Raw genomic sequence first — 16,357 nt, 5'->3', positions numbered from 1 at the left:
AGTCGGTTGGGTGTCCAGCTCTTGATTTTGGCTTGGGTCATGATCTTAGGGTCCTGGGATCAAGTCATGCATCAGGCTCTGCTCTGGGCATGGAGCCTGCTGGGAATTCTCTCTTTCCCTTCCCTCTGCTCCTCCCCACACTTCTCAACATGAGAGTGTGCTCTCTCTAACAAAACAAGATGACGTACCTGATTTCTCATCCTTCCTATTAGCAGCCATGTGACTAGAAAATTCACTTTACTTTTATGAGTTTCAGCCTTTTCATATACAAGTGAGGAAAGTTTATATTCCATGATATTACCTTGCACCTACAAAATAGCTTGCATTTCACAGAACACTTTCACATAGTCACTTGATTATATTTAAATTCCCTTCCATCTCCAAAATGCTAGGATTTTGAATGAAATAAATAGCTCCTTCCCACCAAAACCCCAAACACTTTATGCTACTATCTCAATAGGTATTATACAATACAGTCTGAAAAATCTCAAGATTTAAAAATGTTTATTTGCGTATGCTAGTTGAATACTATTCAATAAAAGGTAGTACAGAATGATATGCAAAATGGCAACATAAAAATCATGTATTACCAGCAAATATGTCCTATAAACATAGGACATACAAGAGAAATTTCACCTTTATAGGCTTCCATTTATTTGGTCTTCAAAAAAATTACGTGTCTTTGTGTCTATAACTGGGAACTACACATATAAATATGAAAAAATAAATAAAGATCAATTACTCTAATAGTTTGTCTTTCAACATGAACACCTAGAAGGCAGTGATGGTACCACAAACGTTTCTTCCCCTACTGACCAACCCTGGCCCCCAATATATACTCATTTCTCATTTATCCTATTCATAACATTTAAACTACCCTGTTATTGTAACCCCCACTCACATTTTCTCCTACCCAACCCATTCTCCCACCCTCCTGACCATTCATTTTTTTCGTCAACTGCATTTTTATTTTCTCTCCCCTTATGTTCATCATATCTTCTTAATGTTTACTGTCATTAATTTTTATTTTATTATAATCCATTGATTTTACTGATCTGTACCATTAAACTAATTTTTTCAAGTTTTTATTTAAATTCTGGTTAGTTAACAGACAGTGTAATATATTACTCTGTTAGACCAGTTTTTTAAGGGTAGAACTCTGTATTACTTTGTAACTCCTGTGTCTAGCATGGTTTACAAAACTGTCTTCGTTTCTCTCCAAAAGATCATTAATCCATCTGAGCTTTTTAAAGGTCATAAATGAAAAAAAAATAAAGGTCATAAATGAGCAGTTCTCAATTCTAGCTGTACATTAGAATCACCTGAGGAGTTTTAAAGATGCACCAATGTCTTGGTTCCCTCCTCAGAGTAATTAAATCAGTATCTCTGAACCTTGTATGCCTATGGTTCTTTCAGGCTCCCCAAGTGATACTGATGTCCAGCCAGGGTTGAGATCTGCAATATATGTGTAGGCTCAGCAAACTATAGCCTGCAGATGGTTGCTTGTTTTTGTAAGTAAAGTTCTACTATAACACAGCCATGCCCATTCTTTACATATTATCTCTGTTTGCTTTCACTCTGTAAAGGCAGAGCTGTGTATTTATGACAGGTATTACATTGCCTTTGTAGAAATAGCTCTATGTCCCTTGATAAAGAGAAAAAATCCTCTTACTAATCAAAATGGTATGGGGTGGACTGATGCTAACACTGATAAAAAGTAAAACTGTTTTAAAGACTAACAGAAACATTTTCAGTATATTCTCATCAAAGCCTCTCATTTTAAAAAATAATTTCTGGGGATCCCTGGGTGGCTCAGCGGTTTAGCGCCTGCCTTTGGTCCAAGGCATGATCCAGGAGTCCCGGGATCGAGTCCTGTGTTAGGCTCCCGGCATGGAGCCTGCTTCTCCCTCCTCCTGTGTCTCTGCCCCTCTCTCTGTGTCTATCATGAATGAATGAATAAATAAATAAATAAATAAATAATCTTTAAAAAAATAAAAAAAATTCTGTATTTGCAATTATTTTCCTGAAAGTACAGACAGCCTCTCATATCTTAAGGAGAGTTTCTATTATGAAAATCTGGCACTGTAGTTCTATATAGCAGAGGTAGCATACTGCTTGATTCAATTTGTGTTAAGTTTTAGTAGTTGTTTATCTATTGACTACATGCTGTCTATTGTTCTACTTTCCATGTTTTTAAGGTTTAGAAACAGCTATTAGTACCAGACATATTTCTAGATTTATCCACAGCCATGTAAAATTGTGATTTAAATTAATTCTCTTTACACCAGGAAAACAGTGTACCTCATGAAAAGAACGCTAGGTTCGATATCAGAAGAACTAGGTTTGACTTCGTACTATGCCAGTGATTTATTATGTGGCATCAATAAATTTACCTACCTTATCTGTTATTGACAAATGTCTCAATTTTTATTAATTTTTCACCTAGATATGCTTGGTTGTGGAAAGAATTTACAAATTGACAGACGTAATGATACATGTTGCAAATTAGCTTATTTTTTGCCAGTTTTTACTGTATTTTCTCAAGTAAGTCCCAACATCAGTTATCAGCTTAATTTCTCATCTTTCTATAATAAATAGCAATGAGATAGTGGACTAATTGTACCAAACTACTAGGTCATAACTTGTTCATCCAGCAAGACATGACTGATGTCCACCAAATCTTTAAGGTTTTAATAAAGAGTCACATGAGCTTTTCCTAAATCAACATATATTTAAGAAAACAGTTGACAAAGGCTATGTTATTTGCATATTGTCCAAGTAATTAAGCTTAATTTATTAGTAGAGAATTTAGAATACATAGAAATACAGGTCTAGTAAAAAAAACTGTATGAGCCCAAAACAATACTTAAACTTGTTGAGTGGTATGATCTGCAATTTTGCAAAATGGAGAGGCAAAAAATGGTCACATCTGAAAGCAATCACTTAATAATTTTAATGCCCCCAAACTACTTAGGATGATACCAAGATGTCAAAACTTTGATTTCAATGCTAATTAGGAAAAGCCTTTTCAAAACTGCAGGAATTCAATTGCATCTGAATATTGACTACAGGTTAGATATCAGCAATCTGTCAATTTTAAATTTCCTGATTTTGTTAACTGTACTGTGATTATAGAATAGAATGTTTTTGCTCTCAGAAATACACACTGAGGGATGCCTGAGTGGGTCAGCAGTTGAGTGTCTGCCTTTGGCTCAGGTCATGATCCTGCGGTCATGGGATCGAGTCCCACATGGGACTCCCTGCAGGGAGCCTGCTTCTTCCTTTGTCTATGTCTCTGCCTCTCCCTCTCTCTCTGTGTATCTCATGAATAAATAAATAAAATATTTTTAAAAAGAAATACACATTGAAATATTACTGAAGTGTTCTGAGGTAAAGGGTGATGTGTGATGGCTGCCACTTACTCTCAGATGTTTCAGAGGACAAATATAGAATGTGGGAAATGATAAAGTAAAGGTAAATATTAACAACTGCTGAATCCATGTAGAGGGTATATGGGAGTTCTTTGTATTATTCTTTCAACTTTTACCCAAGTTTGAAATTATTCCAAAATAAAATGCTAACAAAAGCCTTTTGAATAGCATCTTATAGTAACAGAAAAGTATATTAAAGTCATTAATTTAGTATTGTAAGACAAAACATAAAACAAAAATAAGTACATCCTAAGTTGGAGCTCATCATTAAACAACAATAAATATCTCACATTATTTCTTCTTAATAAATGCAATATTTAGTGAGCGCTTAAAATTTTTAAAGATAAAGGAATTTAAAGGTTTACCAGGTTCTAACAGATTTGGCAATTTTTAAGAGTCTTTGGCTGGTATGGTATTTTGCAAATTTATACAAACAAAAAGCCATAGAACAATACATTTATTGAATACTTAACCCATTGTAGAAATTAGTTTGATCTGCGGATCCACAGGGAGAGGCTGCATCCTGAATGGATAACTCTTTTTAACAGAATAATCCTGAAGCAGAAGGACTAAACCAACCCTCAAACTTTTATACCACTCAGGACACAGGGCATTCCACATAATCACTGACACCGTGCCTGAACTGTCAGCAACTTCCAAAAATGTCTAGAAAAAAAAGAGTGAAAAAGCATATGCATATTTGTTACTTTTATCTACAGGGAATTTCAATTTTAAGAATGAGAAAGCAAAAAAAAAAAAGAATGAGAAAGCAAAACTATAGGGAAATGACTGAATGAGTTATGATACAATCTGCAGCTATTGAAATTTATGAATGAAGGATTTTTAGTAACAGAAAATACTTAAGGAAATGTTAAGTAATACAAAATTGTATGTACAAGGGACACCTGGGTGGCTCAGTCTGTTAAGTGGCTCAGGCCATGGTCCTGGGTTCCTGGGTCCTGGGAATGAGTCCCACATCAGGCTCCCTGACCAGTGGGGAGTCCGCTTTCTCTCTCCCCCAACTCTGCTCTCTCTCTCTCAAATAAATGAATAATATCTTTTAAAAAAATCCCCCAAGCCCCACAAAATTGTACATACAATATGATTTCCATTTTGTAAGATAATTTAATATATGACATAGTCATGCAATATGATATGCACATATATACATACAGATGTGATATATGTAACATACATAGGACATAGATATATGCATATATACGCTATGAATGTATGTAGACATGATATATACATACAAAAAAGGGAATATAACACTTTAATATTAATAGTGGCTCTGGTAGAATTTGGGGTGATATTATTTATCAGCTTTATTTATATAGCTCTCTGCATTTCCCAAATTCCCTCAAAGTATGTATAACTGTTATAATGAAAGCTTAAAAGACTCCTAAAATAATTCTTGATAACATGTGAAAATATGGTGAAATGTTAAGTAAAAAAAACAACCAAACAGGACAGAAATCAAGAAGGTAGTTCTCATTAGCATTATATGACACAGAGAGTCAAGATAACAGAAAAGTATCAGCTAGATTTGACAATCAGAAGGTCTCTAGGGGTCTCTAGTGAGTGACCAGCTGAAGAAAAAAAGTCAAACTAATTGTGTTGAAAAGTAAATGGGAGGTAAGAAAGTGAAAACATCTAGTAGAGACTACTTCTTCAAGGAGCTTGCCAGAAGAGAAGAGAGGGAATAGAGGAGTCCTGGGGTCAAAGGAGATTTTTTTCTTTTTTTAAAATTAGAGAGTAGAGTATGTCTATATGCTGGTGCAGAAAACACAGTAGAGAAGAAAAGGTTGAAGATACATAAAAAGTGTGAGGAGACCAGCTGAATCAGGGAACTAAAAGGTACCAACACAGTATAAGAAATTACATAGAAAAATACCTTGAAATATGCATTTATGCACATTTTAAAATTTATTAAACTTATAAAATATTATTTGAACATAAATTATCCCAATATGGAGTCAAGTCTGTAAGCTATAATCTATAACCATTTCATTAACATGTAGAATCTTGTCATTACTTATACCTGGTATGGCTCAATCATCTTTTTATCAGGTTTTCCATAGTATCGCAGTTTTGATTTATGCAAGATTCTCACAAGCAATGCAGGAAAATTCCTTCTGTTAGCCCAGGTCATTTCAAGGTGAGAAAGGGAAATTATTTTGGTATCTAGAATAAAAAAAATAGAATATAAAAAAATCCTACTTAATATGTCATGGTAATTTAAAATTGTTTTAATAGTTAAATAGTATCCAGATCATCCCCAAAGCAAATCCTTCTTACCAGTATATAGCCAGTCTATATACTTCTCACATACAAAACTTATTAGTACGTGCCATCCTTAATAATAATAGCTAATATGTAGGGGTGCCTGGGTAGCTCAGTCAGTTAAGCAGCCAACTCTTGATTTCAGCTCAGGTCATGATCTCAGGGGTGCTGGGCATGAAGCCTGCTTAACTGGCTTAAGATTCTCTCTCTCCCTTCCTACTGTCCCCCCAACTCTCTCATGTGCGTGCATTCTCTTTTCTCTAAAAAAATACCATATATATATATATATATATATATATATATATATATACACACACATACATATATATATATTCACACACACACCTTATAATAAAAAATACCATATATATATATATATATATATACACACACATACATATATATATATTCACACACACACCTTACTATGTGCCTGGAACGAAGGTAAATATCTATATTAACTAACATACTATTCTATTTTGACTGCCCTCTGCCTTGTCAAACTGGATGATTACTTCCTGAAAGACTTGGATCTAAACTCATCTCCCCCTAGGTAGAGGGATGGGTAAAATAGATAAAAGGGATTAAGAGAACACATATTCTGATGAGCACTGAGAAATAAATTGTATAGTTAAATCATTATATTGTACACCTGAAACCAATATAACACCATATGTTAATGACACTTCAATAAATTCATCTCCCTTAAGAAATTTTGTGGGAAAACCTCAATGCCATGGAGTATTTTCCCACTACCAAGCACTTGCATATTTAATTTATGGAATGGTTTTATTACATTTTTCTGTATTGCCCTCACTGTAGTTTCATATGTGTAAGTTCTGTATTTCCCAAACATGCCAGACATAGTCCGATACCAGGGCCTTTGCACTTGCTGTTCCCTCTGTCTGGAATGTCTTCTTAGATACCAGAGTGACTTCCCTCCTCCTCTCCTTCAAGTTTTGCTCAAAGGTCACTTTCTCAGTGATGTTATCCCTAATTACCCGATTGAAAACTGGTCCCTTTACTTATATGTAATATATATATATTTCCAAAATAAAAAATTTAGTGAGAGGAGTGGCACTGGTTTGCATTTTTATAAATTTTTTTTAGTGTCTAGCTTAATAGAAGACAGGTGGATACTCATTTTTCTTTGGCATTCAGTCCAATTCGGTGTTAGATGTTCTGTAGCCTCTGGAAGACTGCACTGTATATTTTCAGGGAATTAAAGTAATAAAAGGCAAATGAAGTCTTAGTATTATTATTATGAAAATAGTTTTGATGTGAATCCCTTGAAAAGGTCTTGGGAACACTTCTAGAGGTCCTTGAACCACACAATGAAAACTACTGCAAAAGAATAAACCCAAAGAATGCAAAAAGGAATAAAGATAAGAGCTAAAAATAATGTATTAGAAAAACATAGAACCATTAAATACAATTCCTTGGAAAATTTAATGAAAAGGTAGACCTCTGACAAGTGCAACTGTGAAGACAGAAAAAGATGTTTGAAATGTGATCAACTATAAACCTAGAGAAAAATATTATTATATATGATTATATATCACTAAGTTTGAAAATATCAGTGAAATTGATAATCTCCTAGGAAAATATGAATTATCAATATTGCCTTTAGGAGCTGAAGAAAACTGGAATGATAGGTCAATAACTGTGGAAGAAAGTGAAAAAGCTCACAAATAATGACCTCCAAAAATGGCACCAGGTTCTAACAATTCATTTTATAAACACAGATAAATCCTGGAAAATTATGACAAAAGTAGTACAAAGGGAAAAAAAATCTATAAATCCAAATCATTCACGATGGCAAATATCCTTAATCAAATACTTTCAAATCCAATACAGCAACATGCCAAATTGCATCGTGGCCAAGTAGAGTCCTAAATATCTTGTATTGTTCAAGAGGAAGATCTTATAAATTGTGAATAATTCTGGAGATTGACACAAAAATCAAAGCTTAATAATTTTGTTAAAACATTAAGAGTAACCTTTAGGAGAATACACATTAATGTATAACTTCTAAAAGCACTAGAAGAAAAAAAGAATTTAAATCTTGGAATCTTGGAAAAGTAAAAAAAAATAAAGCATGGCATATAGTAAACAAAGTATTTCTGTAAGAACAGATACAAAAACATCATTAATAACTTTAAATTTAATTGGATTAAATTAATCTCTTAAAAAGAATTGGTGTGGGTCAAAAAGCGAAAATCTTAGCTATATATTTCTTTAAAATGACAAATGTAAAACAAAATAGAAATAAAGGGATGGAGAAAGATACCTACACTTTATAGTAACATTTAAATAAACTTTTAGAAATAAAAGGAGAAATGAACAAAACCACTGTCATAAAGAAAAGCCAATATTCCTCTCAGAGAAATGGGCAAATAAAAATAGATTTTAAAATAAGAATATGGAATATTTTAATTAAAAATTTAAAACTTGTTATAGGGGCACCTGGGTGACTCGATTAAGCATCTGCCTTTGACTCAGGTGGTGATCTGGGGTCCTGGGATCAAGATTCCCTGCTCAGCAGGGAGTCTGCTTCTTCCTCTCCCTCTGCCCCTCCCACCCCACCACTTGTGCACACACACACACACACACACACACACGCTCTCAAAATAAATAAATAAAATCTTTAAAAAAATTTAAAACTTGTTATAATAGACTTCATATCTAATAAGTAAGCTTTTTCTAAAATTTTGAGGGTTAAAGAGAAACTCAAATTTAAAATCAGAAAATATGAGAAATGAGTAAAAATAAAATCTCTATACTTCAAAACCTGGTGTAAGCAGCCAAAGCAGTATCCATGGGAAATTTTGGAATTTTAAAAGCTTTTGGAAGAAAGAAACAAGGAACTAAGTGAACTAAGCATTCAACTCAAGAAGGTAGTACAAAAAAAAAATGAACAAAGGAAATAAAAAAAATTAAAAGGGCAGCCCGTGTGGCTCAGCAGTTTAGTGCCACCTTCAGCCCAGGGTGTGATCCTGGAGACCCGGGATGGAGTCCCACGTTGGGTTCCCAGCATGGGGCCTGCTTCTCCCCCTGCCTGTGTCTCTGTGCCTCTCTCTCTCTCTCTCTCCTCTCTTTGCCTCTCGTGAATAAATACAATCTTTTTTAAAAAAAGATGATAGTGTTAATAAAGTAGAAAACATCTCCCCAACATTGACTTAATTAGTAAAGCCAAGTCTTTTTTTAAATACTAATAAAGCAGATAAGCCTCTGGCAAGGCGGACCATAAAAAAGGGTAAGCACATAAACATTAGAAATGTAAAAGGGATGAAACAAGACTAAAATATTTTTAAAATATAGACTAAAATTTAAAAATAGAGATTACTGCATACAAATCTGAGATCTAAGTGAGATGAAATTTCCTAGTAAAATATCAACTCTCAAAATGGACTCAAGAAGTGTTATTGATTTTATCACTTTTTCTTTTCTTTTTTTTAAGTATTTTATTTATTCCAGAGAGAGAGAGAGAGAGGCAGAGACACAGGCAGAGACAGAAGCAGGCTCCATGCAGGGAGCCTGACGTGGGACTCGATCCCAGGTCTCCAGGATCAGGTCCTGGGCTGAAGGCAGCACTAAACCGCTGAGCTACCAGGGCTGCCCTCATCATTTTTTCTATGAGAAATTGAAAAGGATTCATTCTCTCAACCCCCAATCCTGGCCCAAGGCCCTAGGTTCAAATAGTTTTTTGGTTAAATTCTACCAAACCGGGATCCCTGGGTGGCTCAGCGGTTTAGTGCCTGCCTTTGGCCCAGGGCGCGATCCTGGAGACCCAGGATCGAATCCCACGTCGGGCTCCCGGTGCATGGAGCCTGCTTCTCCCTCTGCCTGTGTCTCTGCCTCTCTCTCTCTCTCTGTGACTATCATAAATAAATAAAAATTTAAAAAAACAAAAAGAAAAAAATAAATTCTACCAAACCTTCAATGAATAAATGATGTCTGTAAGTACAGAAAAACAGGCAAATTTCCCAACTAATTCTACTAGGCTAATATTAATTAATCTGATATCAATGTCAGGTTAAAATAGTAAGCCCCCTAGGGACGGCTAGGTGGCTCAACAGTTGAGCGTCTGCCTTTGGCGCAGCACATGATCCCGGAGTCCTGGGATCGAGTCCCACATTGTGTTTCCTGCATGGAGCCTGCTTTTCTCTTTGCCTCTCTCTCTGTGTCTCTTATGAATAAATAAATAAAATCCTTTTTAAAAAAAGTAAGCCCCCTAAAAAAATAAAATCCATGGAACAAATTCACCTTAAATATACAGAGGTAAATATAACAACCATGACCAAGTAGAGATATAGAAGTGGTTCAATGTTAGAAAATCCATTAATGTAACTTATTTTATGCATTTCTTATGTTTATTATTCAATAAACCGTTATTGAATGCCTACCACATGGCAGACACTGTTCTGGGTATAGGAAAAATGCCCCACAGCAGTGAAAAAAACAGACTCCTTGCCCTCATGGATCTTAGAAATCAGTGGCAGGAAAAAGAAAACAAGATAAATAATAATTTCAGAGTGTTATTTATTCTATGAAGACCATTTCCACAGTGATGTAATAAAAATAAATGGGGAGGGAATACATATTTAAGCAGCTCTTTTCTCTTCTTTTTAGATTTTTATTTATTTATTCATGAGAGACAGAGAGGGAGAGGAGAGAGAGGCAGAGACACAGGCAGAGGGAGAGGGAGAAGGCAGCTCCATGCAGGGAACCTGATGTGGGACTTGATCCCAGGGCTCCAGGATCACGCCCTGGGCCGAAGGCAGGCGCTAAACTGCTGAGCCACCCATGGATCCCCCATAAACAGCTCTTTTCTAACATGTTTTATATATTTGAGTTGAAACCTGAAGATGGGAAGGAACTTTCCAGAAAGAGGAAAAAGCAGGAACATCATACTAGAGGCAGGAAAGAGCAAGGAGGTTTAAGATGAAAAAGGACCGGTATTTTGGAAATCAAATGGTGGAGAGGGGTTAAAGACACAAGGGGATGCCATAGGGCAGGGGTCTGCAAACTATATAGCCCCTGAGCTAAATCTGGCTTGCTGCCAGGTTTTGTAAATAAAATTCTATAAAACAGCCAAACCTATTCATTTACATACTGCCTATGGCTGCTTTAGCTATACTCTGGCCAAGTTGAATAGCTGTGAATGGAGGCTACATGTCTGACAAAGGCAAAAAGATGTACTATCTGGCTATTTAAAGAAAGTGTGCCCACATCACAGGGCCTTGCGCATCCTGATAGGAGGTCCGGATTGTCTCTAAGTGCAATGGAGAGCCACTGGTGAGATTCAGACAGGAGTATGGCATGACCTAACTTCCATTTTGAAAAGCTGTCTTTGAGATCACAATATTGGTTGCCTTTGGAGTCGGATATTGACCAGGAGAGGGCATTAGGGAGACTTCTGAGGTGCTTAAAATGCTTTGTATCTTGAACTGGGGGGATGGTTTAATATTTTTAAGGTGTATTTCTTTTTGTATTTCAAGCTATATTTTTAAGACTTTAACACATTGTACAGATCATGTCTTAAGAGAAAAGTTTTGGAAAGCCCATAATGGGCCATAAACCAAGTTAAGGGAAAAGAGAGTGTGAAAATGTAATTTGCAATATATACCAAATACTCAATAGTCATTAGCAAAGAAATCAGAAAATTCAAAAGATATAATTTAAAATCAGTATGATATGGAGTAATGGGAATGTAAATTAGTAAAACCTTTTCAGAAGATTATTAGTCAATATCCAATAAAACAAAAAATTTAAATACTCTTTAACCGGGCAATTTCACTTCTAGGGATCTATCTATCCATTTAACAGAAATTCCTGAATACAATCCACAAGTATGTGTATGTCCTAACGATGTTCAGTGCGGGATCTAAACTGAAAAACCAGTAATTGCCTAAAATTGATACATGGGTACACCCATGCTGTGGAAATATGTGCAGAAGTATATTAAAGATGCTTGAGATAAGCGTAAACAGCAAATCATGCCATGCCACAGAATTTTTTTTTCAGGGATACACACCAAACTGCTGAACGTTTGGAGTTTTGAGAGGAAAGTTGAAAGCATAGGAGGGGGTAAAGGGGTCTTTCACTCCACCCCAACATTTTATTATTAAAAATTTCAAACATACAGCAAACCTGAAAGAACACCAATATATACCTACTTCTAGATTTTGTCATCAAAATTCTACTATATTTGGGTCTTACATTTTTTAATACAATATACTTTCTTATGTTTATGTGCTTTAAAAGCACAAATAAAGTGCTTTTAATATTATCTTGCCCACAGTAGGTGTTCAATAAGTATTTGCTTTTCAGTCTGTAATGCTCTTTTTCTTGCTAGCCAACAATATAATTTAAATACATAGCTTGGATTTTTTAGCACCTGGACATTGCCTTTTGTAATAAAAATATGTTTTTAATAATGAATAAATACTACTTTCATAGTCAGAAAAATGAAATATATTTTTATAAATTATTATTCCCCTCTTAATTCTTCTAGATATCAATTTTTCATTTATGTATCCAATCCTAAAAATAAAAATGATGAACACTTAAGAGTAGTAATGCAGTACTGCTTTATTCCATGCTTGAGATAAAAATCATTCCATTATTTCATCCCTGAAATGGCTATCTTGCTTTTAAAACTTAAGTTATTTAAATCAACCTTTTCCACACCTTTCTACAACATTTTTTCCCTATATCTGGATATTACTTTAATTGTATATTTTTGATCCAGTTGTCTTTTCAGTTTCAAGCCTGTTGCTGATACACGTCATACCAAGATTATATATGAGCTAATATTATGACTGCAATGTAAAAAGAGAAAAAAACCCTGAAAAGCAGTAAATGTAGAAAATTATCATCTTTCTTCCTCTAGGACTTTCGCTTTTATTTTCTTTGCATTTTATTTGGTCCCCATTGCACATGCTTACATGCCTGTAGTACTATCATTCCCCTTCCATCTCTGATAAAATATATTGGACAGCAGTTGCTGATGACGAACAGGCATTTTCAGATTAACTTCCTACTTCTGGTACAGGAGAATTAAACTTCTCAGGTTAGTATTGTCTGTGATACATAATAAGAAACATAAAAATGAAAATTCCAAGCCTGCCCACAAAAATCACACATTCAAAAAAGCAATATTTACATAACTGCTACACTCAAAGACATAAAAATGGCGTTTCATTAATGCGAATTATTAAGGAATAAATCACGGAGCATCCTTTTTTGAACGATTTTTATGCCGAATTCAAATCTATACACTCGCAAAGCAACACAGAAAGTACTATTTCCACAACTAGAAGGGGAACGAAAAGAAGATGATTCCACCGTGGGCAAACGCACACACAGTATGTATACCAGATTAAATCTGAGATGTATTCAGACACTTCCTGATGGCCACTAGAATAATCAAAGCAAGACACGGGCTGTGCAAATTTCATTAAGCGAGCGCCAATTCGACATTCAAGAGCATTTGTTTATTGCCACTCACGGCTTGAAATAAACAATACCAAAGCATCCTCGTTTCCCTTCCCATTAACTAATTTTTTAACCCCTCCGTCATTACCTCCCAAAAACTATTTTTTTAACCCCTCCGCAATTCCCTCCAATTACTTACTGTTGAAATTGTGTTCCTCGGGTTGCTTGTTGGTTAGCCAAATATCTCCATACGGATCTTCGTTATTCCACAGGGCCAGGTAATGACTCTTCCCGCCTCTTAAAGGCCTCTCCGGTACCTCCTCGTGCGCACTATTTCTGAATGGAGTTTCTAAAGAAATAGCCTCTAAGGCCTCCCCACAGTGGACGTTATCTATGCACAGGATCCCCTGGCCTAACCTTTTCTCGTTGTAAAGACACGAGACCCTGGAAATTTTCATTTCTATGCCCACCTTGAGGATATTTTTATATACGAGGAAGTTCAGGCTGGGGTCCAGGTAGCACTTCTCCTGGTACACCCCGTCCGAAATCGTCACATCATAGCAGTAAAGGGGAGGTTTGGGTATGGTGTCGCGTGGCTCATCCTCTAACAGGTACCTCTGGACGGCCAGCACAGCGACAGGTACCACCTCCGACGGGGTGACCCACTGCAGGGGGGAGTCGGTTATCTGCTCAAGAACCTTCTGGATCCAGGACCTGCGCCCCTGGCTCCCGGCCCTTCGGATCACGCCTCCGGGGACCCCAGCCCGATTTCTGTCAGGATTCGGAAAATCCAGCCCAGCATGTGAGGGGCCGGCCTGAGGCTGACCTAACTCACCAGACATGGTGGGGGTAGCTGCGTACTCTCTTCACTACCCAAAGCTAGTCTGCCGGGTCCAAGGCTGAGGACTACGAAACGGCGCGCTCAGGCAATGCTCGCTACTCTGCTCCCGCTGACTGACGAGGCTCCGCCTCCGAAGCGAGGCTGCAAAGACGTTCCGCGAGCCGTCGTCAGCTCTCTCGCCCCACCCCTCTCTCCGCGCGCTTCCAACTCGCAGGCACTGTTACTAGGCAGTCACACGCGCGGTTACGTAGCAGATCCTCCCACCTGGTGCCAGCAGGGTCGCCAGGGGAAGAAAGGGGGGGGGGGCGACAGCTTTGGTCGCCATGGTTCCCAAAACGTCGCAGGATGAGGGAGGGGAGAAGCACCCGTGGCTCTTTTAGAAAGGAGAGTGCTGAGAGGCAATGGAAAAGAGAGAGAGGATGGAAGCAAGGTATGAGTAGTCCTAGCTCAGGTGTTTGGGAGTTTGGGCCTTGGGCCAGTTACGGAAAGTAAATTTGAGTTCATGAATATACATGGATGCCATACCACAGGTCTCTTATAGTATGAACGAAGAAACCCTAGATAATGTATGCACAGCCTTCAGGAGAGTCCCCAGCACAGAAAGCCCTCCATAAACGTTAGTTGCTATTGCTATAAGCATTAGCATAATTGTCTGTAGTGATTCCCTGAGTGGAGGGTTGGTGAATTAGTGATTAAGTGCAAATGAAAACAGAAAATTATAGAACCGGCTTGGTAAAGAGCTGCCTTTAGGTTAGAATTCTTAAAATGTACTTATGTTTCATACAATACCTGGCTTAACAGACAGCTAAGATGCAGAATGTCAGAAACTGCGTTTCTAAACTATAAAGAACATATACGGAAAGAATGTAAAGTGAAGAAGTTGATCAGACTAGTCCGAATTAAAAATATACCATGTGTTATATGTACCCAGGTGTTCTAGTATACGGGCATATTTCTGAGATACTTGGGTTTGGTTCCAGACCACTGCAATATGAATATCACCATAAAGCAAGTCTAATGCATTTTTGGGTTTCCCAATGCATGCAAAAGTTATGATAATACTACACTGCAGTCTACTAGGTGTGCAATAGCATTAAATCTAAAAAGAACATTGAACATACCTTAAAAGTATCGCTAAAAACGCTAATCATGATCCGGGCTTTCAGGAAGTCATAATCATTTTGCTGGTTGCCTCAGTGTTGATAGCTGAGGTTAATGGATGCTGAAGGTTCGGATGGCTAGGGCAACTTCTTAAAATAAGAAAATGATGAAGTTTGATTAACTCTTCCTTTCACAAATGATTTCTCAATAGCATGAGATGCTGTTTGATAGCATTTTACCCACAGTGGAACTTTTTTCAAAATTGGAATCAATCCTGTCAAACCATGCTTCTGCTTTATCAACTAAGTTTATATCATATTCTAAATCCTTTGTTGTCATTTCAACATTCTTCGCATCATCTTCACCAGGAGTAGACTCCATCTCAAGAAACTAGTTGTCATTTCAACGTTCTTCACATCATCTTTCCATAAGAAGCAACTCCCCATCCCTGAAAGTTTTATCATGAGATTGCAGCAATTCTATCACATCTTCAGGCTCTACTTCTAATTCTAGTTCTCTTGCTATTTCCACCACATCTGAAGTTACTTTCTCCACTGAAGTCTTGAACCTTCAAACTTGTGAAACACAGAATACTTGAGAAGTGCAGTAAAGTGAAGTGTGATAAAATGAAAGAATGTAGTAATTGTCCTAAGAATACTTTTCAAAGATGGTTATAGGCTTGTTTTGATTATACTAATCTTCTTTTACTCTCTATTTCATTGTTACTTATTAAGTATTTATGAAGTCCCCACTATGAGACGGGCACTGTTCTAGGCCATTGGGAATAATAGTAGTCAGGCTCCTTTAGTCAAGCTTCTTCTCATTTGCTTGGACTGAAAAACCCTGACATTATTAATATCTAACAAATTATTCATTATACACATATTTCTTGAGTATCTGCCCTGGGCCAGGTACAATCTTGCTATGGAGACCAAAAAACATAATAAGGGGAAAGGTAATAGAGGGGCCAGGAGTTAATATTTTATATAGAAGAGTATGATGATTAGGGAAGGGCTCTCTATTAAGAGATTGAACAGAGTGGAGACTTACAAGAAGTGATGGATATCTTGGGAAAATGCATTTGAATCCGAGGGAACAGCAAAAGCAGATTCCATGAGCTAAAAGAATGCTTGCGTTTTCAAGGAGATATAAAAGCCATTGACATGAGTGCAAGGGTGAGGGGGAGAGTGGTAGGAGATAAAGGCAGAGAGGTAGCAGGGCTCTATGGGCTTTCCTCTGCTTCGAGGAGATTGAGCCC

General features: G+C 36.8%; 1 protein-coding gene across 2 annotated transcripts in view; it reads right to left on the bottom strand.

The window, feature by feature from the left end:
- Positions 1–14,170, bottom strand: part of RADX (RPA1 related single stranded DNA binding protein, X-linked) — an 88,892-nt gene extending 74,722 nt beyond the window's left edge. For both annotated transcript variants that reach the window (XM_025431534.3, XM_025431535.3), the window contains exons 1-3: positions 13,357–14,170; positions 5,476–5,618; positions 3,905–4,097 (exon numbers count right to left, since the gene is read on the bottom strand). In XM_025431534.3, the coding sequence (XP_025287319.1) occupies positions 3,905–4,097; positions 5,476–5,618; positions 13,357–13,999 (979 nt within the window). In that variant the 5' untranslated portion in view covers positions 14,000–14,170. The remainder of the gene's footprint in view (positions 1–3,904; positions 4,098–5,475; positions 5,619–13,356) is intronic.
- Between the last annotated feature and the right edge of the window lie 2,187 nt (positions 14,171–16,357).

This window comes from Canis lupus, chromosome X (assembly GCF_003254725.2).
Source record: "Canis lupus dingo isolate Sandy chromosome X, ASM325472v2, whole genome shotgun sequence".
Taxonomy (NCBI): Eukaryota; Metazoa; Chordata; class Mammalia; order Carnivora; family Canidae; genus Canis; species Canis lupus.
Note: the sequence above shows the minus strand (reverse complement) of the source record. Positions and strands in the feature narration are given on the sequence as shown.